Here is a 25,000-nt window from a genome sequence, read left to right as displayed (position 1 = left end):
TGAAAATATAAAGTGGCAGTAATAACCCAACTGTAATTCTTGTAGCTACTTCATTGACCTGTTGTCGATTGGGATGTGTGCCCAGAGCAAGAAGTAAAAACCTAAATAATGAACAGTATGAATGTATTTAAAGCACATATTGTGCTTATTCGTGATGTGTCATATCACCTGCAGGTATCCACATTATATAAGCTATATTCATTGAATATAGTCACATAATGTATTGTGTATCACTGATAGAAATTAACGAAATCCAACATCGCTTTTGCAATGGCTTAATGAAAGCGAGAATTGTTTTACAAAAGACAGTAATTGAAAGCAGTTGATATTTTGAATTGCAGTTATATAAAGTGCTGCTGTATTTCAGGTCTTAATCATGAGCAAGCATTCACAAAGATTGTGGTCGAGTTAAGGAAAAGGTACCCTGGTCACATACTTCCAGATGAGGACCTGCAGTGGATCTTTGTAAATGCTGGTGGCTGGATGGGTTCTATGTGCCTTTTGCATGCATCGCTAACTGAATACGTGCTACTTTTTGGAACAGCAGTGGACACGGGAGGACACTCAGGTACAACATAATTGTTAATTCAGTCACATTAAGCTAGGGTTTCCCACTTGACTTGATTTGATGTTGAAGGCTTTTGTGTCTCTCTTGAAAGCATCCTTGTATCAGAGTTTGTCACCCTGCTGATCTTTTAACATGGGCTATCTCCCTATATAACATCCTTGGGAATGCAGTCATCAGTCCTGTTCTGCAAATGGGCAAACCAGCAAAGCTTCCCTTGTTTGATTTAGTGCTAGGCTGCTTGACAAGCTTCTGTAAGAGAGGACTGCATCTTCCATCTCATACTAGGAATGTGTCATGACGCTGACAATGGAAATTATTTAGTTTAAATTTTTTCTTAGCCTAAGTTATCCAGGCTTTGCTACCATAATGCTGAGGATTGAGATCTTGTAGGCAGGCATTTTTTTTAATGCTCTTTTTGTTGGCCACAGTTCTATGTTGCCTTTCCAATGTGTGTATTGAACTAAGAGCTTAATTGGCAGAGGCCCAAGAGCAGTATAAAAATTGCAAGGGAAACTTCAAAAAAATTAGGAAAGGTAACAGTGCATAAGAAGTCATTGAGGGTGTAGAATAAATGAAAACCCAAAAGGATTTATGTTGGTATATAAAAAGCAAGTAAATAACTGGGGAAGGAATAGGAACTGTCGGGTTAATCTACATGTAAACTAAGAAGATGTGGGCAAAGTCATAAATGAATACTTTGTGTCAGTCTTCACAATGGTAACAGAAGATAAAGCCACCAGGATGGAGCATTGTGGAATATTAGAATAAAGTAACAGAGTGAGAGAGGAGGTACTGACAGGTTTAGCAGCCTTAAAAGTAGATAAATTTGCAGGCCCAGTTGAGATGCATTCCAGACTGTTCAGGGAGGTCCTGGTGCCTCAAATGCTTGTAAATACAATCTTTTGCAAGAAAGCGATGCCTTTGGTTTGTTTTTTGGATGGAGTTAAATGCCTATGTTTGCTTGTTTTCTTCACATTCTATTGTACAGAACTGAAATGTATTTGTGAGTATATGTGTATATAATATATATGAACTCATGCACAAAGTACAGTTTTAAATAAAAGTGGAAAAAGAAGTATGAGAGGAGATATCAGGGACCTTTTGCAGCAATTGGTAAATCACCTCTGGCCCCAGCTGAATACCAGAGACCTGAAAATATTGTCCCCTTCCCTTAAAAAGAGGGAGGAAGGAAGTAATAGTTTGGGAAATTACAGGCCAGTTAATCTAACCTCTCTGGTGCTAAAGTTATCAGAGAGAATTCTGAAGGACAGAACATGCAGCAATGTTTATTTATCAGGGATAATCAGCGTGGATTTGATAGAATCATAGAATCCTTACAGTGCGGAAGCAGGCCATTTGGCCCATCAAGCCCACACTGACCCTCTAAAGACACCTACCCAGTCGACAGGTCACCCCATTCCAACTACGCATCCCAAGATTTCCTCGATACCTACAAGAACATAAAAATCAGTGATGATGAGATTATGGTATCCTTTGACGTCACATCTTCATCCACATCAATTGACATCCCACTAGCTAAAGAAATAGTGGCTACATTACTAAGGGAAGCAGCAACTCCATCAGCAATGCCAACATACTTAAACTATGAGATCTGTGCCTCACTACACACTTCATCTTTAATGGTCAGATATACAAATAGATCAATGGTACACCAATGGGGTCACCCATCTCAGGACTCATCGCAGAAGCAGTCATGCAAAGACCAGAACACACCACCCTCCCCCTCATTCAACCTAAACTGTGGATCCAGTATGTAGACAACACGTTCGTCATTATTAAACACCACAAATTAGAAGAGACCCACCACCTCGTCAACAGTGTATTTGCAGGAATTAAATTCACAAGGGAAGAAGAAAACAACAATCAACTTCTGTTTCTGGATGTTAAAGTGGAACGCATGACCAACTGGGTGTTCCAAACATCAGTATACAGAAAACCAACCCACATTGATCAAATCCTCAACTTCCACAGCTACCACTACAATGCCCACAAACAAAGCTGCATTAGGTCACCATTTACACAGGCCAGGGCACACTAACACCCAGGAACTATGCAGGAAAAAGGAACAGTACATATACAAAATCGTTGCTATAAATGGATATCCCCGCAACTACATCCGCAGATGTCTACTAAACAGGAGAACGCAGTATGCCCTAACACACTGACCATACTGCCCTATATCAACATATCGGAACTGACAGCAAGACTCCTAAGACCACTAGGAATCATGGTGGCCCACAAACCCTCAGCCACTCTACGAGAAACACTTAGAAGGATTAAAGACCCCATTCCCACTAAATGCAGAACAAACGTGATTTACAAATACCATGCAACAACTGCCTCAAACATTACATCGGACAGACAGGAAGGAAACTAGCCATCAGAATACATGAACATCAACTAGCAGCAAAACGGCACGATGAACTCTCCTTAATATCGGTACACTCAGGCAATGAAGGCCATCAGTTTAACTGGGACAAAGTAACCATAGTAACCCAAGCCAAACATAGACACGCACGGGAATTCCTAGAGGCATGGTTCTCCACCCGTAATGCAATCAACAAACATATAGAATTGGACCACATGTACAAACGCATACAGATCAAAACCGGAAATGACACTACTTACCACAACGGACCAGACAGTATAAGTTCCAAGCAGAGAGAATAACACCGCTTCATCGGAGGCTCCACTGATGATGTCACCTAGCATGGTGACGAAACGTCTGAACAAGAACAAGCCAGCTCGGCAAGCAAGTCAACAGCCTCAGACCTACCCATCCCCTCTGACCCTGCATTTTCCATGGTTAACCCACCTAGCCTACTCACCACTGGACAATATGGAGCAATTTGTCATGGTCAATCCACCTAACCTGCCCATCTTTGGAATGTTGGACAAAACCAGAGCACCCGGAGGAAACCCATGCAGACAAGGGGGCAGACATGCAAACTTCACACAGACAGTTCCCCAAAAGTGGAATTGAACTCGGATCTCTGGCGTTGTAAGGTAGTGGTGCTAACCGCTGAGCCACCGTGCTGCCCTTAGGCAAGGTCATTCCCTTTGGCAAACAAAAGTTTTGAATTCTGAGGAGGTAACCAGTTGTATTGTTGAGGGTAACGTGTTTGACGTGGTCGACATGGAAACTAATGCTGTTGATAATGTCACTGAAGATTGATCAAGAAAAGCCCCTGTGATCCAAAATACTGAGACACCGGAAGAAAAAGATCATATTTTGCAGTCACAGAAACAACTGTGTATTTCCTATGGGGTTCTGTAAGACTTGGTGCTGGGAACTTTGCTGTTTTGGACCTGAGGGTGGGAGTAAGGTCAAGAAGCTTGCGGATGATAAGAAAATTTGTAGGGTGGTAAATGCCGGATAGCCATAAACTGCAGGAGGATATCATTGGCTTGGTCAAGTGGGCAAGGCAGTGGCAAATGAAATTCAACCAGGCGAAGTGAGGCATTATACTTGGGGAGAGTTAACAATGTAGGGGGTTAAATTATGAATACTAAGATCCTGGAAAGTTCTGACGATTAGAGGGAGCTTTGTGTGCATACATATAGATTCCTGAGAATAGATAAGGTTAAGAAGGCATATGGGATACTCGCACTTATTAGCCCAGGTATAGGGTACAATTGCAGGGAGATGACACTGGAACTGTATAAAATGCTGGTTAGGTTACAACTGGAATCTTCTGTGCTGATCTGATCACTACATTATGGGAAGGATATGATTGTACTAGACAGGGGGGCAGAGAGGTGATTTACCAGGATGCTGCTGGGCTGGAGACTCTGAGCTGTGAGGAATAATTGGACAGGCTGGGTTGCTTCCTTGGAGCAACAAAGATTCAGAAGGGAAACAAAAATAAAAGTAGAAATTGCTGGAAAAACTCAGGTCTGGCAGCATCTGTGGAGAGAAATTGGAGTTAACGTTTTGGGTTCTGTTACTCTTCAGAAGGTTGAGGCAACCTGAAAGATCTTTATAAGGTTGAGGGGCATGGATAAGGTGGAAAGGAAGGCACTTCTTTCATAATTAGAGGCGTAGTATTCTACACCTTAACTTCAATCTGATGGGACAGTTGAGAAGAAATGTCTTCGTTGAAAGGATTGTGGGAGTCTGGAACTACGTGCGTAAAAGGGTGGTTGCGTCAGGAACTCTTGTAACATTTAAATAGTATTTAGCTGTTCGCTTGCATTTCCATAGCTTCCAGTCTATAGGCCAGTTTCCTAGAATACTGTGTTGTGGATCCAACCGGGGATCAGGCTTTTTTCTGGATCAGGTGAGTGTGGTGAGGCAAATTTAATTTTAAAAAAAATTTCCAATGCAACAATAACCAGAACATGGTAGAATTTAATGTTCAGTTTGAAAGTGAGAAACTTGGGTCAGAAGCAACTGTACTAAACCTAAGGGTAATTACATGAGAATGAGGATAGATTTGGCTGGAGTGAACTGCGAAAAGAGTTTAGTGGAAAGGACTTTTTTATTAAATGTTCATGACTCACAACAAAGATAATTCCCAGTGAGGAAGAAGGATTCTAGGACCAGGATAAACCCAACCATGGTTAACCAAGGAGGTTAAGGATGGTATTAAATTGAAAGAAAAAACAGGCACTAATCAGACCACTGTAAACCATTCTGGCCCCCTCATGTACAGAAAGATATAGCGGCATTGGAGGCAGTCTAGAGAAAGTTCACCAGGTTGATCCCCAGTATAGAGGGGTTGTCTTATGAGGGGAAGTTGAGAGGGTTGGCTTGTGGTCACTGGAATTGAGGAGAATGAGAGGAGATCTTAATGAAATTTAAGATTCTTAGTGGTCTTGACAGGACAGATGCAGAGACACTTTACCCTGTGGGAGAGTCTAGGACTACTGGCCATGATTAATGAGTTGCCCATTTAAAACAGGAGGAGGAATTTTTTTCCCTAAAATCTTTTAAATTTTTTTACTGTCTGGGTAGAGTCTGTGGAATTCTTTACTATCGCATGCTATTGGGGCTGGGTCAATAAATATGTTCAATAAGCAGGAGAAGCAAGTTAACAAGTTCTTGAATCCTGATAGATTTCATCCTAGGATCTTATAAAGCAGCTAATGAGATAGTCAATGCATTGGTTTTAATTTTCCAAAACTTATTAGATTCAGGGAAGGTTTCTTTTTAGATTGGAAAGTAGCTAATGTACCTCCTCTTATTCAAGAAAGGGAGGGAGGGAGGAATGCAGGAAGCAACAGGCCAGTTAGCTTAACATTTGTCAGAGGGAAAATGTTAGCTATTATGAAAGACATTATAACAGGGCACTTGGATAAGTTTAAAGTAATCAGGTGGAGGCAGCATGGTTTTGTCAAAGAGAAATCAAGGTTAACTAATTTATTATAGTTCTTTTGAAGAAGTAACTTGTGCTGTGGATAAAGGGGAACCTTTGGATGCATTGTACTTAGATTTCCAGAAGGCATTTGATAAGGTCCTGCTCCAATGTTTCACTGTTGAAAATAAAAGCTCATGGTGGCATTTTGGCATGGATAGATGATTGTCTGGCTAATAGGAAGCAGAAAGTAGGATTAAATGGGTCTTTTTCAGGTTGGCAGGATGTCGCAAGAGGTGTAACATAGGAGTTTATGCTGTGCCCTTGGGATTTTCCAATTTATATAAATGATTTGGATGAAGGAACTGAGGTTTTGGTAGCTAAGCTTGCCGATGACACAAGGATAGGCAGGGAAGTGAGTTGTGTTAAGGACATAGGCTTACAAAGGGAGTGTACTCCATTTGCCAGATATTTGCCCAATGCGGAAAAGTGTGCAAGTGTCCATTTTGATAGAATTTTCAAAAAAATATTTCTAACAGACTATTTACACCCACCTCTTAAATCCCTTCTTCTAAACTCAGGAATGTGCTTTATACTTTAAAATCTATGACCCTCTCAACAAATTAACTGTCTTTGTACAGAACCTTAGCCATAGCAAAATGGGCCAGAGTGCATCACCTGCAACTTGGCCTAAATGTACTCTGCCTTATGACTGGTTTTAATTTAGTTTTGTGCTGCTGAGTTCTGAGAAAGACTTTACTATGTTAGTCTTCTCATACAAGAATTTTTAATGTTGCATTTTGTGAGCTTTTCACACTTAAAATAGAGATTACATTGTTTTAATACTACAGCTTGTTTGGAGAATTTTTATCAGCTACAAATAAGAAGTGCTTATGCCTTATTTTTACATGATATTCCAGGTCGATATTGGGCTGAAGTGACTGACACTATTATCTCAGGAACCTTTCAGCAGTGGAAAGAAGGGACAACTAAAAGTGAAATATTTTACCCAGGTTAGTTTTTATAATTGTGTTTCAAGGTGACAACTTTCCTGCCATAATTCTAAGTTGTGCCCTGCTGATCCTTTTTTAATTGCAGATTTTCTTTCAGTATGTATACATGTGTAATGAACGGCTTCTTTCTGAAATCAAAAACTTAGTACAGCAGGAAAAGAGGCTATTCCTACTTTGTACATGTGCTGATTTTCAGAAAGTGCTATCCAATTAGTGGCAGTTCGGTTTCTACAGAATAATGTAACCTTTTTTCCCCCTTTATAAATGTGATTTTTTTTTTCTGGTCAACAGTAATATTTACATAGCAGAAGCCTCTCCAGGTACTTTACATGGATGAAGGAACAGTGAAATCCAGGGGAGCTCCAGAGTCCAGAATTGGAAGAATGTAGAGATCTTGGTGGATTTTAGTGCTCGTGGAGAAAATACATACATGTGTAATCATAAATTACTAATTTCAACAGGAAATTGGCTAGACATTTCAATGAAATAAACTTGCAGGGCTATGGGAATTGAATGGATTGCTCTACGGAGATTTGGAATGGACTCAATGGCCCAGTGGCCTCTTACAGTATCATTTTGCCTCTGTTAGGAAGCAAAATACATGGTGTTGTCACAATGATGATTGATCACTCCATTGCTCAACCATCGTTTATAGGTTTGCTGGATGATTTTACAGCCAGATATGTTTCCCATTGTTGGGGACTGGAGTCAAGGCACCCTCCCTTGCCTGCACCAGCACTGAGTTCTTCCATGGCCAGCAAGTATCTGAATGGGGCCTAGCTTGGGTTCTCTGATTTTTGAGCATGATCTACCTTACCAGCAGTTTAAAGTTTTTGAGAAGATTTGTAGCTCGGATTGTGGATGAGGTTGTAGGCTTGCTCGCCGAGCCAGTGTGTTTGCAACCGAACACATTGAACTGGACCCGACATACAAACCACTGAAAAACAGAACCGGAAGTGATGCCAACCACCCCAGCAAACTGAGGCATATAAATTACAAGTGGGACAGAACACCAATGCTTCAACGGAGGCGCACTGACGATGTTACCTCGCGGGGTGACGAAGCGTCTGCAACCAAACACACCAGCTTGGTGAGCAAGTCTACAACCTTACTAACAGTAGCCACTCAAATCCCCTAATTTCCTGCTTCAAATGAAGAGGGACACAGCTTCCCAATGGGTTGACTGTTCATTTTGGATACAACTTACATTTTAAAAAATTATGACATATTCTAAAGTATTACTTTTTGTTTTGTACTCCTATAGGTGACACTATTGTCCATTCCATAGGTGAAGCCACATCTGTTCGCTGGAGTGCCGGAACATGGATGGTTGAATATGGTAGAGGTTTCATTCCTTCCATGTTGGGGTTTGCATTGTCTGATACAATCTTCAGCACACAGGATTTTCTTACTCTTTATTATACAATATCCGTCTACACAAAAGCACTTATATTGGAAGCCAATACATACCTCACAACAGCTGGATTCTTTTGATGCTGGGTAGAGACCCATTTTGTAATGTACACATTTTACTGGTCTCTTTTTGACATTGGTTTGCATCACCTACTGTTTGAAAATTTACTTGTGTTCATCAAATCTAGAAAATTTGCTTGTTATTTGTATGCTGCCTTTTTTTGATAAAATTCCAACCTTTTTATGTGCTGTACATTGAGCAACACTTAAAGCATTGTGTAAAAGATCAAATCAGAAATATAGATCTGTTTGCATAATCTCCCCTACGTCAGTTTGGATATCAATGTTTTGCTGCATCTTTTAGAACTAGTTTGGATGGTAAATTGAGAAGTGCAGGACTGTGAACATGTTATTTCTAACTGCTGTAGTGAATCTTTAGCATGTTTCTGTATCTAAACTACTAAACCTGATGGTAAAAGACATTTCTTAGATTTGGTTGGTTACCTCAATATTAAGTTCTGTAAATCCAGACCATTGAATCAAACAGATTTTTACATTTATAATGAGATTAAATTGTTAATAGGGTTTAATTCATAATTTTCTGTCATAAATTGTACACAAATTCATTCATGGTGTCAGTATTTTCTATATCATTTGAATATTTCAATATTTTTCTAATCTGAGCCAATATGACGAGTGGAATTGTGATAGGATACAATGTAGATGTGTTGAAATACAAAAAAAACCTCTCGTTCGTTTAATCAATGCAATATTAATGGGTGTTGTAAGTATTTTGAGATTTCAGAATCCTAAACTGGTTCGGTTGCAGTCCTCCTGTTGGCCCTAACTGTCAATAGCTTCCCACATTTTCATCTAAAACTTACTTTTCCCCCCTCCACTTCGAGCACTGTCCAGCACAAAGGCAATAAGAATGCCTGTGTCCCTGTGCAACCTCCAATTGTCTTGCATTTTGATGACAAGGCAATCACTTCACAACAATTTCACAAACATTTTGGTCACCAAATAGCAAACAATGTGTAAATTAGTTTAAATTAATGGGCCTCCATGTCACTAACCTCCTGAAGCTGACCATTCACTAGGTCATGTTTTGAACCAGGTGTGAAAGCAGACTCCCCTACCCCCCCTTCCTGGTGTCAGTAAGAAAATTGTTAATGTTTTCTTCACAGGTTGGTGACGGTGCTATCTCATCTCTTGCTCTTTTGTGGGTAGAATTACCACTAGCATAGTAGCATTTTTCTCCCTGTCATTAGTTTATATAGAATATGATGGGAGATCATTCATTAGATGGACATTTTATATCTGATAATTTAATTAAGTAAATTTATTAATGGCATTTTCTTTTTGATCATTCTGTGGAAAGCCTGTAATGATCATGGCCACCTGTATAGTTGTCTGCAGATTTTGTAGATGTTCTGCTTATTTTTGAAGACTTGATCTTTTTCTTTGTCTTCTAACATGTGTTGCAAATACAACTGAGATACCCTTTCTGACGGGAATACTCTAGTCCAGAAAACCAGATAAAAGCTCACTTCTTAAATTTAAAGCAAAATCTCCAAATGCGCTGCAACTACCACAAACTTATGCTTTTAGTTAAAATGCAAGGTAGTATTGATCCAATTGAGGAAAATTTGTGGGTTGAAGTGTGGTTGGGAGCTTTACTATTTACAAATTTAAATGTAAAATGTAACTATTTAAAATTCAATATAAAGTAATACTTACCAAATAATTTACCTTTTAAAATTCTTGCGTATGCAGTGATGCTATACACCCTTTCTCCTTTCCACACAGATACACTCATATGTGATGTAGGCACTTGAAACCTACATGAAAATAAAGCTATCTCAAATGTGAATGTTATTTACAACAAAAAAAGTTATCTTGAGCCGAAACTTTCCTTTTCTCAGTAATTTTTTTTGCAATTTTCAAGACCATTGTTTCAGTCTTTAGTTTAAAAAAAATGCTATCATGGGTAAACAGACATTGTGCTATTGGAGACTGCTTTTTGCATTACACCAGTTAGTGTGAGCAGAAGCAACGAACTGTGTTGCCATCGAGCTCCTTTTAAAATTTGCAAAATGATGTCTGATCGGCATATTTGGATCAAAAACAGATTGAAAGCTGCAGAAGCGCAGCAGGTCTGGCAGCATCTGTCGAGAGAAAACAGTTAACATTTCAAGTCCAGTGATCCTTCAGTGAAAATGCAGCTAGATCTGCTGTGTTTCTCCAGCACAATCTATTTTGGTTCAGGTTTCAAGCACCTGCAGTCCTTTATTGTTTATGTTTATTTCAGCATATTTGATGTTATTAATGCAGCTTCTTTACTTATCAAAGTGTAAAACATTTGTCAAGAATTTTTAAAATTTCGATAGCTAATTAAATGCTAGCAGAATTTATTGTTTCTTGTTTATGTTTGTAGTATGATCACCATTCTTGACACATTAGTTCAATTAGTAAATGGGAGGAAGTGCCCAAATCAATCTTTACGTGAACCAAGAAAAGATGGTCCAGTATGTTGCTGCTTCCTGTTTTGGGTCAATTTAATATCAAATATAAGTCTTCAATATTGCATGCATGAAGTTGGAATAAATGTGTAATAATTCAAATAAGATCTTTTTTGGATTGGGATATTTCTATTAAAGCATGGAACAAAGACATTTAGACATTGCATGGATTGTGATGGTGTGAACACTTTTAGATGTTGGCTTTTTGTTGACAAAATCAAGTGGCTTAAACTGCTCTATGTAAAAGATTTACTGTACTTTCACATGAAGTTTGCAGCAGGTTGAAGTATTCTGAGCTAATTTTAATTGAGTACTTGACCATCCAGCTGTTAAGTCCTGCTTTTGTTTTTCTGGCTTTGGTAAGCATTAAGGTGAAGACCTCCTGCCTTTCTCTATTCATTCAACAGAGAGTCACCACCCACAATGTTTTGGTCCCAACTGGTCCTGATTGGTTTCTTGTACATTTCCTTTGTTTTTAAATTTATAATGTTGAATGCTCTTCTGAGACTTTAGCTTTGATTTTATGTTGGTTTTGGAGAGACACATAGGGGTATTCTGGGCGAGTGTCCAATCTTCCGTGCTGAGGCTCAAAGATATTTGACTTCCTATGCTGCTCATTTGTATGTTCAAGATTAGGCGTGTTCTTGACCCTGGTATGAGTCATTACCTAGCCAGCAGGCAAGTGGAATAAAAATTCAGGTTATAGGATATCATCACTGGAGCCTGCAGGAATGTTCCCCACTATTCGAATGAATGGTGAGTGGGAAGATGCAGGGGTGATATGCTAGCAGGGTGGGGTGGAAGCTTGGAGTGAGAGGACTCCGGGATTTACTGAATTCTGGCTCAAAGGAATTTTTAAATTAAAACTTGACAGTTTTGACCCTTGACTTAGTTTGCAGAAGGTTATCACCTCGTGATAAACTTTGTTATTGCTCAGTCCCAAGGTTTCAGCTTGGATCTTGATGATCATCTTCATGCCCAACATATTTTTTTTATTTTAAAAAAATCCCACCACATAAATTTACGATAATTCAGATCATGGCAAAAAAGGACTAGTTATGTCCCTGCTCCATTTTGACCAGTTTCTGCTTAGTCGGGAGGTACAATCTGTAGTTTCTTATGTGATAGTGTGCAATTTTTTTTAATTGTCTGTAGCTAGTACTGCTGATGGAAGCAAACTTAGAAATTGTGTTGCATGTGAAATAAAGCTGAAGTCCCAAAATTATGGAATACAATTATTGCACTAACTAGTATACTAAAAATAAAGCTGAGGAATTCTGCTAAGTCAGCTAAATGGCTTGAAGTTATTTTTCTTTTTGAGGAGTGTGGTGGGAGGGTGATGTTAAGTGGTACTTGTTTGTTCTGTATTTTGCTTTGTTTATTTGATACGACTTGGTGAAAGGTAACAAATATAATTGCTGAAAAGCGAGATATGTGCAAACTTTGGTCTTGCACTTATTAGGAGAAAACATAACAGTGCCACATTTCAAACATTCATAACAGAAAAGAATGCTGAACATGTCACACTCTGGCCAAGACATCACCATGACACTTAGGGAGTGTATAGATCCGCTTTGGTTTCTCCATCACAACCTCTTAGAGTCAACTCATCATTTTGAAACTTAGCATCTTGTGTTTGTCCTGAAATGTGCAATAGACAAAACTGAAAGATATCTCTCTTTCTTACAGCAATATTGAATTTCTGTATTGCCGAGCAATTGTTTGAAATATAATTTGTGTGTCTTCTGTTATGGCATTTGTTTTTTTTAATCAAAAGTTTTACCTTTTTTGGAAATATTGCTCAAATATTTTTAAAACGTTTCTGTTCCAGTCTACTACCCTAGTTGTATTTGTAAATAAAAACTGATATACAAGAGTTAGACATAAATAACCGAGCATTATGTAAGTGGCCTTTGACGAATTGGTTTTTGCTTTGTTATACTACTTTTTGATGACTAATGGTATTACCATTTTAGTGAGAGATGCTAGATTGCCATCATGATTCTTCCTCCCACCCACGTCCAAAAGTTTATTGGAAGTACTGAATATTAGAAATTGTAAATTTTGTATTCTTGCATTACAATCAATATTTAAACTGTACCATAGACAAATTCTATAAATTGTTTATGATAGTAAACAAGGGATATCCTAAATCTTTTGCTTTATAGGAATATTTATCTGGGGCAGAATCATTATAATAGTTGTATCAATAAGATTTGAAAGAATGAGTACCTTTTTACCTTTTTTTCATATTTAAATCCTATTTTGGAACACTAACTCTGGGAACTAAAGCTGTATGTTTGGACCTAATGTATTCTCATCATTTCTCTGTCTCATTCAAGGACATTGGAAGGTTGTTGCCATGTTCAGCCTTAAGATATGTGAAGTTTGCATTTTGAAACTCTGTAGCAAAGTGTAGGTGCCAGACTTTGGTATACTGTAGCTGCAGGACCTGTACAGTTAAATGATCTTTCATTTAGCATTCGTTTGATTGTCTGTCTTTGTCTTTGAAAGATCTTTAAAGTTTTAGCGAAGATCTGTTGCTCGGGTTGTGGCTGGAGTTGTTGGTTTTCGTGCAAATGTTTCATCCCCCTTCTGGGTGACCTCTTCAGTGCTGTCTAGCATCCATTGAAGCTGTGTTGTTCTGTTCCATTCTGAAGTTAAATGGTCCAGTCTATTGTGGTGGGTAGTTCTGTTTCCAATTTTGCTCCGTAGTGGTATGTAGATGGGGTCTATTTCAACATATTTGTTTATGGTACCAATGGTTGAAAACCAAGCTTCTCGGGATTCTCATGCTTATCTTTGTTTTACTTGTCCTAGTACTGTTACATTGTCCTGGTTAAACTGATGCCCTTCCTTGTCAGAGTGAATAGAAATGAGGGAGAGTTGGTTGTGCCATTTTGCTGCGAGTTGGTGTTTGTGTATCCTGGTGGTGAGTTTCCTGACCGTCTCTCCTGTATATTGCTTTTCTCAGTTGCTGCATGGTATTTTGATGTCACATTTGTCCTGATCATTGTGGGTATGGGATCTTTAGTCTCTGAGCGTAGCTGGCGAAGTGTGGCTGTTGGTTTGTGTGCTATCATTATTCAAAGAGGTTGTAGGAGCCTTGTAGTCAGTTCCGATATGTTCCTAATATAGGGTAGGGTGGCCAGTGTGTAGGGGCGTACAGTGTCTTCTTGGTGTTGTTTATTTGACAGGGATTGGCAGATGAAGCTGTTAGGATACCCATTGCTTGCAAAGACTTTGATAAGGTGTTCCTCTTTCAACTACTGGTACCATAACAAACATGTTGAAATAGACCTCATGTACATCACTAAGGAGCAAAACTGGGACCAGAACTATCCACTATAACAGACTGGACCATATAAATTCAGAATGGAACAGAACAACAGCACTGAAGGTGTCACCTTGAAGGGGGACGAAATATTTTCAGGAAAACCAGTCTGCTTGGCGAACCAACCAACAACTTGAAAGACCTTTACTTGTGCCCCAGTTACATCTTTGAACTGTAAATTTGTTTACATCCTGTGCATTGCAATTTGTAAATTTTATCCAGATCCCTAAAATTATTTATTCTGAAGTCTGTGTATTGGAGGCTTATTAATGCCTTAAACTAAAAATATTACTGAGTGTTGAAACTTGCCTTTGTAACTTGGAAGGATGTTTGCAACATGATGTCCTTCTGAATAGTTAGAAATACGGTAAAATGTATTTAAATCATTGACTTGAAGCTTTTAATGTGTTATCTGAAAATTTTGCTATTTAATTGTGTGAAGTGCCACAAAGAGCCTTGCGCTTATTCATTAGTGTCACAATTTAGCTTACTGTAAATCAGTTTCTTAAATATATGGTCTTAAAACTGAATTGAAAATATTTATGTATTTGACATGCAAGCATAGAAAATAAATATATAATCTGCTTTAATAAATGATGTTTTATTGACAATATTCCAGATACTTGATGCCTTTATCAGTTTAAAAATATAAGTTAAGACCATGTTTGGTGAATGAAAAATTGTGTTGCCGCCGCCAGATTGAGTTAGATAATTGGTGCAACTATTGACCAGAAACTTGTCTAGCCCAACTCCATCAATACTGGCTGAAGCAGTAGAAGCTAAATACTCTGTAACACTTACATTATGTTCTGAACTCTCAAAATTACTCACCATTAACAACGTTAGGAATATGGTGGAATACGTTCATATGCCTACGAGAGTGCCATAGCAACTTCACGAAGAGCCACACAAGACAAGACCAGAGTAGTACAGTCAATTAGTGCTTCTACTGTACTCCTGCCTACCTCCTGTAAACTGGTTTATTGCAGCTGTGGTAGAACACACTGCACCAACTCGCTAAGTTTTTTGGCAGAGCCTTCCTTTGTTACTTTTAGCGCGAGACGATTAGCAGCAATGTGTGAAAACTATCAATTTCAAGTAATGTTTATCCAGATTTGAACAGGAGCAGACTCTCGCTCATTGTTGCTCAGTTAATATCTTAGCATTTCCTGCTTAACAGTGTTTCTTTATGAGGAGGGAGTGTGATCAGGCACCATACTCCAAAGATCTCAAAAACCTATCCCCTTTTGTAGGGTAACTAGGGATGGACCAAAAAAAAAGTGGCCTCAGCAGCTTCCTACACAATTAACATAGGGACTTCTGGTTTCAAAAAGTTATATACAGTTCACATGTAGTTGAAGATCTGTAAATTATGAGTTATTTATCAGAAATATGTTTGATCTATTAGGTGACCAAAACTAGTCCAGCAGACCATATTGATACTGACTTTTATATTTCAAGCTACCTAGAATTTGACCATATGATCTTTGCCTCATCTAGAGACGGGTTCAGTGCTCCCTCGAAGGTATAAGAAACAGGTTCACCACAAGTCTGTTCTCTGGATTAAAAAGAACTGAAAACTGGCAGCTCAAGTTCAATGTGGATAAGTGTGAAGTCCTCCATTCAATGGAATGTGTACAGTGTGGAAGCAGGCCATTTGGCCCATCGAGTTCACAGTGACCCTCCGAAGAGCATCCCACCCACACCCACCCCCTACCCTATCCCTGTCACCCAGAATATCCTATGGCTATTCACCCAACCTATACATCCTTGGACACCATATGGATAATTTAGCATGGCCAATCCACCTAACAACATGCATATCTTTGGACTGCAGGAGGAAACCAGAGCACCTGGAGGAAACTCTGGCAGATGCTGGAAGAATGTACAAACTCCACACAGACAGTTACCTGAGGGTAGAATCAAACCTGGGTTCCTGGCTAACCACTGAGCCAAAGTGCTGCCCTTTTTTGTGTATAACAGATCAGTAAGGAGACACTTACAGGTTTAGGAACATGTAATCAGAATCTCTGAAAGCCAATGGATAGAAGCAAAAAAAAAAGGGCTAGAAACCTGGACCATTATGTCAAAGAAGAAGGCTGTTTGGCCCATTACGTAAGTGCTAGCTGGAGATGAGCCATTCAACCTAATCCCTTTCTCGTTCGATTAATAGCAGTGCAAGTTAGAATACATCCAAGTACATTCCCAAGTTTTTGTTTAAACACTACAAAGAGTTCTGACTCCTTTTTAATCCTAGAAGTTATTTTTAATCTGTCTTCTAGTGTTTGACCCCTCTATGAATGGAAATAGATCAAATCTGCTTGATTTTGGCCACTCCGTTTATATACCCTTCTCAGCATCCTGTCCTCCAAGGGAAACAAACTTGATCTATCCAGTTCTTCTAGATAAAATTTGCTATACTCTTGTAAGTCTCCTTTGTATTCTCTTCATTGCCTTATGATCAATGTCTGATCACAATGAGGATGTACACAGTACTCCAGCTGTGGGCTAACCAGTATTTTGATAGAATTCTACATAAGCTCCCTTAAGCTAAATGCCTTAAACAATAAAGGAAGGTATCCCAAGTGCTTTCTTACTCGCATTATCTACATGTTTTCCTTTCTGCAGGGATTTGTGGAACTGCACTCCAAGGTCCAGTATTTCATGTCACGAACAAAGGGTTAATGGGTGTGAATTGAAATTGATTCTTTTTTCACTTCTTAAACCTGAGGTAGTGAGGTATTGTTTGATTTTTTTTTTTCCTTTCCCTTTTAATGCCCCTCCCTTAATAAGGTAGGCAAAGGGTGTTCCAAAACCCCAATTTTTGGATTCTAATTTTTGAAATATTCCGACAGCAAATTCCTTTTTAAGATGAGAGGACAGACGGAGGTTGTTTACCTTGGACCAGAGGAAATTGAAAGGGGACATCATTGAGTTGTATAAAACTGAGTATAGATAGGGTAGACCTCTTTGATGGAGGGATTAAGTGGGGGAATGGATTTAAAGTAAGGGGCAGAAAGTTTAGAGGAGATGTGGACAAAACCTTTTCTCCCCAGAGGGTGGTGGGAATATGGGAATCTGGAACTCTGCCTGTAAGGGTGGTAGAAGTAGAAACACTCCATAACATTTAAGAAGTATTTCGATGTGCATTTGCAATGCCGAGACATACAAGGTTAAAGGACCAAGTGCTGGAAAATGAGTTTGGTGGTTGTTTTTTGACTGGTGCAGATGTGATGGGCAGAAGGGCCTTTTTCCGTACTGTAGATTTCTGACTGTGAAATCAAAGATGGGATTTGTTAGAAAGCAGTCAACAGGTGGGAAAATTACTTAGCGACAGTACATGCAATCAAGTTCTCAGGAAATTGCCAAAAGACAAGAGAGGAGCTGGGTTATAACTTACAAGTGTTGATAAATCCAGAGGCATTAAAAATCAGTTGACATGAGTTATGGTTTCCTAGACGTCAACATCCATTAATAGTTTCCTCAGGGAGCTGGGCCCAGTTGTTTTCATCGTTGCAGGCAAAGTAAACATTTCTAACCAGACAGCGACTTGGAGCCTGAGGCAGTTGTGAACTCTACCTGGACTCATGCTTTCACTCTGGAGGTCAAACAGTAACTGACTTAGAATTCCAGAATTGTATATTTAAACAATTTAAGATGCTGAAGTTTCAGTGACGTTTCAAGACATGAGGGCTCTTGTTGTGTAGTGACAAGTCTAAACGGTTTGATTTCCTTTTCGAAAAGGAGTACGGTTCTTGTGGTGCAGCAGCATCTGTGTGATTATCCTTAGGTCACAGTCTCATTTACTTAAATGTTAGGAAGTAAGTGGTGCATTGCACAATGAAGGCCTGTAAGGTACAGTTGGGAGAGTGATTAATGTCATTAAATCTGTAGTCTTTAGTCCACTACCTTTTGCCCTAAAATGAGCAAATGATTTTGCAGAAATATTGAAGAAGAGGATGGTGAGGGAGACTTCAATTTTCTTTTCTCAACTAATGCAAGCCTGGATCTTGAAACAACTCTAGACATTGAGACACACAGAATTCCATGGCTGCAAAAGGCTACACTAATCTCTTAGCCCGATCAACTGATCTCAGTAATGTGCAGTGGATGAGGAAGAGGACATCTAGAAAATTCCTTCTATTCCAAACTCCACATTCTTGCATTTGGAGTACCTTTCACATGACCAGCATGTTGTCAACCTCTTTATTTTACTCCAGTAACATGAGTTGTATTCATACAGAGCTGTTAAAATGTCATAGTATTTCATACCAGCATTATAAAGCAAGATTTGACAGCAAGCCACAACAGTTGATATAGGGACACGACAAAAAGCTTGGTCAAAGAAAGGTTTTAGGAAGGATCTTAAGGAGTAAACAAAAGAGATAAAGATGTTTTAGGAGCAATCTCTGAAGAAACAGGCACCAATGGTGGTGTAATTAAAATTGAAGATCCTCAAGAGGCCCAAATTAGATCTGTGCAGAAATTTTGGAGAGTTGTGGGACTGGAGAGAGATCAGGTGAGGATATGAAGAGATTTGAAAAGAAGCATAAGAGTTTTAAGTTTGAAGCATTGCTTAGCCTTTGCTTGGGAGCTGATGTAGTTCAGGTATACGAGAACGATGGGTGAATGGGATTTAATGTGATAAAGGACACAGAGGAGAAGTTTGAATTATATAAAGTTTACAGAGGGTAGAGTGTGGGTGACAGGATAGGAATTAATGGAAATATTCAAGTCTGCAGGTAACATAAAACAAGTATTTATGTTCACACCCTTTGGTGGCATTAAGTCCTTTACTGCCAATTATGTATTTCAGCTACTATTGTATGATAAGAAACATAGGGAACGCATTGATAAAAGTTTTAGCAGTAGATGAGACGAGTCAGGAGGGGAGATGGGTAATTTTGCAGAGGAGGAACAGATCTGGTGAATGTTTGTTGAACTTCTATGGCAATAATATCCTTCCCAAGTGAAGAAGAGAAAAACCACACATTGTTCTCTCTGAACCAAAGTTCGATACAGTTGAAGCAAGACTTCACTACTCCTGTGCTCAAATGCTCTTGCAATAAAGGCTAACATTCAGTTAGCCATCCCAGTTGTCTGTTGCACCTGAAAGTTAGCTTTTAATGACTTATTGGTGAGGGTATCCAGGTCCCTATGGATATCTATACCTTCTAATCTTTTACCATTTAAGAAATACTCTGCACATGTTTCTTCTACCAAAGTGGTTAACTTACATTTTTTTTATGTTCCATCTTCCTTGATCATGGTCACTCACTAAGTCTGTCCGTACTCGCCTGTTTTGTATCTTCCTCTGAACACACAAACCCACGTCGCTTTGTGTCATTCATGAATTCGAAAGGATTATATTTGGACTCCACATCTCAGTCACTGATACATAGTTTGAACAGCTGGGGCCCAAAGCATGATCGTTGCTGCATCCCACCAGCCTGCTACCAAAGCGAGAGGGAATCATTTAATCTTAGTCTCTGTTTTCTATCTCTTCGCCAATCCTTATTCTGTGCCAGTATGTTACCTCCTATCCCATGAGCTTAAATTTTACTAATCAACCTCTAATAGAGGGCTCCTGACAATCCAAGTGTACTATGTACACCAACACCCCTTTACCAATTTTGTTAGCAACATATTCAAAAAGTTCGTCAACAACAATATCCCGTTCACATCCGTGCTGACTGTGCCCAATCAGATGATTATCATTCGTGTGTCTATTTATCATTATCCTTAATAATAGATTCAGGCATTTTCCCCAATAATGTGAGACAAACGGGCCTATAGTTCCCCGTATTCTCTCTCCCACCTTTCTTACACAGTGGGGTGACATTTGCTACCTTTCAATCTGCAGAAACTATTAATAGAGTCTATAGAATTTTAACATCCGTTATCTCCATATCAACACATGTAGAATATTAGGTCCCAAGGACTAATTAACTTTCAGTTTCATTAATTTCTCCAACACACCCTTCTTACTAATTTCCTTCAATGACTCATTGGATCTCTAATTCTGAGAGTTTTCATGCATCTTCCTCAGTGTAAACAGATACAAAGTAATCACTTAGCTTCACAGCCATTTCAATTCCCATTATAAATTCTCTTGACTGTGTAATACACACGTCTGTATTAACACAATGTGTCCTATTTATGTACCTTTCCATTTTTTTGCTAGTTTATATTCATAGCCTGTTCATCCATTCTTTCTCATTTTCTTGGTCCTCCTTTGATGTATTTTAAAATTCTCCCAATCCTCAGATTTATTACAATTTGTGACATATTTATAAGGCTTTTCCTTTAAAATTAAAATCCTTAACTTGTTGGCCATGGTTAACCTTTTTGATTTTTTTTTGTGGTTTGAAGGAATGTGCAGTTGCTGTAAATTATACAATAATTCTTTAAATAATATCTATTGCCTATTTACCCTCATCATTTAATGTACTGTCCAAACTAATTAAATCAATTTCCCTCTCATTCCTTCATAATTTCTTTTATTCAAATGTAACAATCTGTCTTCAGACTGAACTAAATAAAACCAAAAGGACTATGGATGCTGTATATCAGAAGCAAAAACAGAAATTGCTGAAAATGCTCGGCAGATCTGGCAGCATCTGTAGAGAGAAATCAGAGTGACCCTTCCTCAGAATGTTAACTGATTTCTCTCCACAGATGCTAGACCTGCTGAGCTTTTCCAGCAATTTCTGTTTTCATTTCAGATTGAACTACCTCATTTTCAATATAATATAAAATTCTGTCATATTATGGTCACTCAACTCTAAAGCTTCTCTTACAACAACATTAGCCCTATCTTGATACTTAATACTAGATATAAAAATAGCCTGTTCTGCAGTCAGTTCTTCAGTATAATACTCGAGGAAAATCATTCCCAACACACTTCAGTGTTTCATCCTCCATAGTGTCTAAAACACAAGTCTGAGCTCCAAAGTACTGTGGAAATTTTTAACTTGCTTTCAAATATCTTTTTCTTAAAAAGATTGTTACAGAGACAAGATAACTGCAGATGTTTTAAAAAAAAAGTGTGGGTGTGATGGGATGTAATACCTAAAAGGTGTCAAAGGATCTTCAACAGATTGGACTGTGATCTCTTGTGACGACACAGATAACAATGAGCTGACAAACCCCTGTTCACCAGCAAACCATCCCTGTGGATCACTGCAAAACTGCCAACGCATTTTGTGGTTTCCCCTTCAAACCACACACAAGGACAGCTTAAAAAGTTAGTTTCAACTCTACTGCAATGGACTAGTGGGACTGAATGGCCTCATATGTACCCACCTCTGTTTAAGCATTAGCATACTGTGATGGTTACAGTTGAAGAATCATTCCCTACTTATTCCCTGTCACAGATAAAGATCCTCCCCCACTACACTGCAACCCAGTTTTTTTTTTAGAAAAGGAATCAGGCCGAAGGGACTAAAATCAGCCTCCAAAAGCAAGAAGCTTGAAAATGTCAGCAGTTCAATTACCTACTATTCACAAACAATTCAGAAAAAGATCCATATATCTATTTATTTTAAATTGTATCTTTTGGACTCCTATTATTTTTAATCTGTGAATGTGTGTTGTGAAATAACTCCACAGAGGCCAGTACCAGTCACCAAGTCACCAAGTCACCCTTTATTTATAATTGGAAAGTCCTTGATTCTGGCACAGCCTCGTCAGAGTCAGCACCCAGAATGTCTGACACTCCTGTGTCAGCTAGGGGTCCCTGACTGGACAAAGTTAACAGCCCCAATCAGAGATCTCATACTCTACAAGGTCCAACTGGCTGACCTCATTACAATCACTACGTCCTTCCCCCTCTGGGTCCAAGGACCTAGGCCGGTCCTCCATTTTGGAGAGTCTCTTGGGGTGTTTTAGTACTGGATCAGGTTCTTCCAATTTGGTGTCTGATATGGGTGGTGTGTAACAATGCACAAGAGATCACCTCTTGCACCAGGAGCACTACGGTAGAAATTCATTCTGTACTTTTGCCGCCAAAGGCATAGAGACAGCGACATCCGGCATGTCCATCTCGGATTCTGAGGTCTTGTCAGCACTTAACGGAGAGAGAGAACTCATGGAGTCCAGCAGCTTTTCTGACTGTTCCAAGGAGCAGGGCACATTTTGCTCCAGCACCATTTGCAAGTTTGCAGCTTTCGTGCTTGTTCAGGACCATCACACCGACCTGAACTTTATATGTCACTGGTCCTGACCTCACATCGACCATGCCTCTTACCCATGCAGGGCCATTTCTATGGTTTTACATCAAACTTCATCTCCTGTAGTAAACTGTCTCTCTTCCTTGGCGGAGTCTTGGGTCTGGCATTGGCATTCCTTTTACTGTTTCACCATCGCAACCCAACCCCCCCCCCCACCGCACCCCCACCCAACCCCCACACCTGTAGGTCCAGGAAGATCAGATTTAGCCTGGTGTGGAGTCTTCTACCAATTAGCAACTCTGCTGGTGCTATCCATGTAGTTGCATGTGGGTAGTGCTATAACCAAATAAGAACCTTGATTGCTTGGTATCTGGCGAGACTGTAGGCTGTCTTTTCAAACCTGTCTTCAAATTTTGGATTGCTCATTCTGCCAGGCAATTGAATGATGAGTGGTATGGAGCTATCCTTATATTGTCAAATCTCATATGATTTAGGAAATATCCAAATTCGCTGCTGATAAAAGATGGCCTGTTTATCTGTGACCAACACTTCCAGGAATCGGTGAATTGAAAATGATGCACGCGGTTTTTCTATTGTCACCCACATGTTTGATGAATGGACTCTGAACACACCCAACCACTTTGAGTGGGCATCTACAATAACTAAGAACATTGAGCCCATGTAAGCATCTGCATAATCAACATTTAACCAAGTCCAAGGTTTACCCAGCCATTCCCATGGATGTGGGGAAGCTGCTAGCAGTAATTTTTATCTTTGTTGGTGTTCTGGGCACTGCCTCACCAACACAGCCATTTCTACATCCACGCCTGGCCACTAGACATAAATTCTTGCCAGCTTCTTCATTTTGGAGACCCCTGGATTACCCTGATGGAGTTCAGCTAGTATGTGACAGCGACCATTGCTCGGGACAATCACTCCTGTTCCCCATAACAATATCCTGTACTGTGTGCTGGTCTCTCCGGGTCAAAACGGTTTCAGTTTTGGTTTTCCACATCACCACCAGCTGTTTCGGCTTTGACAGCATCCAAAGTCTTTCTGCATCCAAAATCTGATATTGTCTGCTGTGATTGGGAGTGTGTCACTAAAACTATTACATACTCATCCATTGATGCTACTGCTGATAGTGTATCTGCCAATGAGAGGCAGCTCAGTGCATCCATACACACTACTTGGCATCCCAGATGGTGTTCTAACTTCTAACTATAGGCACTTAGTATTAGAGCCCACCACTGAATCTGGCCTGAAGCTATGAGCAGTACTACCTTCTGCTTAGGAGTTTGTGGTCCGTTATCATTGCAAATTTTCATCAATAAAAATATTGATGGAACTTCCTGACTCCAAATATGAGCACCAATTCTTCTTTCTCTGTCTGGGGCTTATTTAGGCTCTGCATTAGCAAAGTCCTGGATGCAAACACTGTTCGGTGTTCTTCTCCATTGGGCTCCCTAAGAACTAATACCACCCCAGTGCTGTAAGGGGAGACATCGTGTGTCAATACCAGATCTCGATTAGGATCATAATGTGCCAAGATCTTAGAGGATGATAGCTGTTTCCTCAATTCATTGTAGGCTATGGCTTGGCTATGTGACTATTTCCAAGGCTGAATAAAGAAAGGGGGGCAGCAGTTTGGGGTATCCCATATGGAACTGTAACAAATGGACGACCTTGCCCAGGATCTGGTTGGAACAAAAGCATTATTTCTCATTAGGTTTAACTAATCCACATACAAAGTGATGGCATCCATGATTACGGCTTTACCCATGCTACATGCTTCTGTAATCTCCTGATTAATACCATGGTGGACTTAAACAGCAACCACCAATATTTTCTACCTCTTGTTCTTTCTAAGATCCACCCAAACAAATTTCACATTTCATTCTTCTGATCTGAGGTCCTCCATTACTATTGTTTGGATCCCACATATTATTATTTAGCACAACACCGGCTCTTTTTCCATTTTACCTGACTTCTCTAAAAGTGTTGATCCCCCTGCAGCCATGTCTCTGTAATGGCAATCAGATCATACCTATCTACCTTTAAATAATCTACTTGTGAATCTTTTGTGCATTCAGGTAAATTGCTCTTTTGACATTATTCCATATCCCAAGCTTAATTTATGCTCACCTTTATTTTGCTTGCTTTCTGACTTCACTTGCCACATTTTTACTACCCATGATCAACTTTACTTCCCTCCAATTTTGTCACCTCTCAGGATCCCAACCCCTGACAAGCTAGTTTAAACCCATCCCAACAACACTAGGAAATCTCTGGGTAAAGACATCACTCTCGGTCCTATTAAGGTGTAAATTGTCCAGTTTGTACACATCCCACCTGTTGCAGAAACAGGCACATAGCCTCGAAAATCTGACACACTCCTTTCTGCACCAATTCACCAACAATGTGGCCAATTGATCAATCTTCCTATTCCTATGGCATTGGGAGAATTAGTCAGTGCATTGAGTAAAGGAATCGGTAGGTCATGTTGCAGCTGTACAGGACATTGGTTCGGCCACTTTTGGAATACTACGTTTAATTCTGGTCTCCTTGCTACAGGAAGGATGTGGTTAAAGTTGAAAGTGTTCAGAAAAGATTTACAAGGATGTTGCGAGGGTTGGACGGTTTGAGCTATAGGGAGAGTCT

At 39.4% G+C, this 25,000-nt stretch overlaps 1 protein-coding gene across 1 annotated transcript; it reads left to right on the top strand.

Moving 5' to 3' along the window:
* Positions 1-367: 367 nt before the first annotated feature.
* sigmar1 (sigma non-opioid intracellular receptor 1) lies at positions 368-14,781 on the top strand (the record flags this gene model as incomplete). The annotated part of the gene is made up of 3 exons (XM_048592810.1): positions 368-568; positions 6,807-6,899; positions 8,164-14,781. Coding segments are annotated over 3 exons (524 nt in total), but the record flags the coding sequence as incomplete, so codon positions are not given.
* Positions 14,782-25,000: the final 10,219 nt, after the last annotated feature.

Source organism: Rhincodon typus, unplaced genomic scaffold (assembly GCF_021869965.1).
Source record: "Rhincodon typus isolate 14 unplaced genomic scaffold, sRhiTyp1.1 hic_rhity00001844, whole genome shotgun sequence".
Classification (NCBI taxonomy): Eukaryota; Metazoa; Chordata; class Chondrichthyes; order Orectolobiformes; family Rhincodontidae; genus Rhincodon; species Rhincodon typus.
The sequence above is the reverse complement of the archived record's forward strand: the minus strand, read 5'-3'. Positions and strand labels throughout refer to the sequence as shown.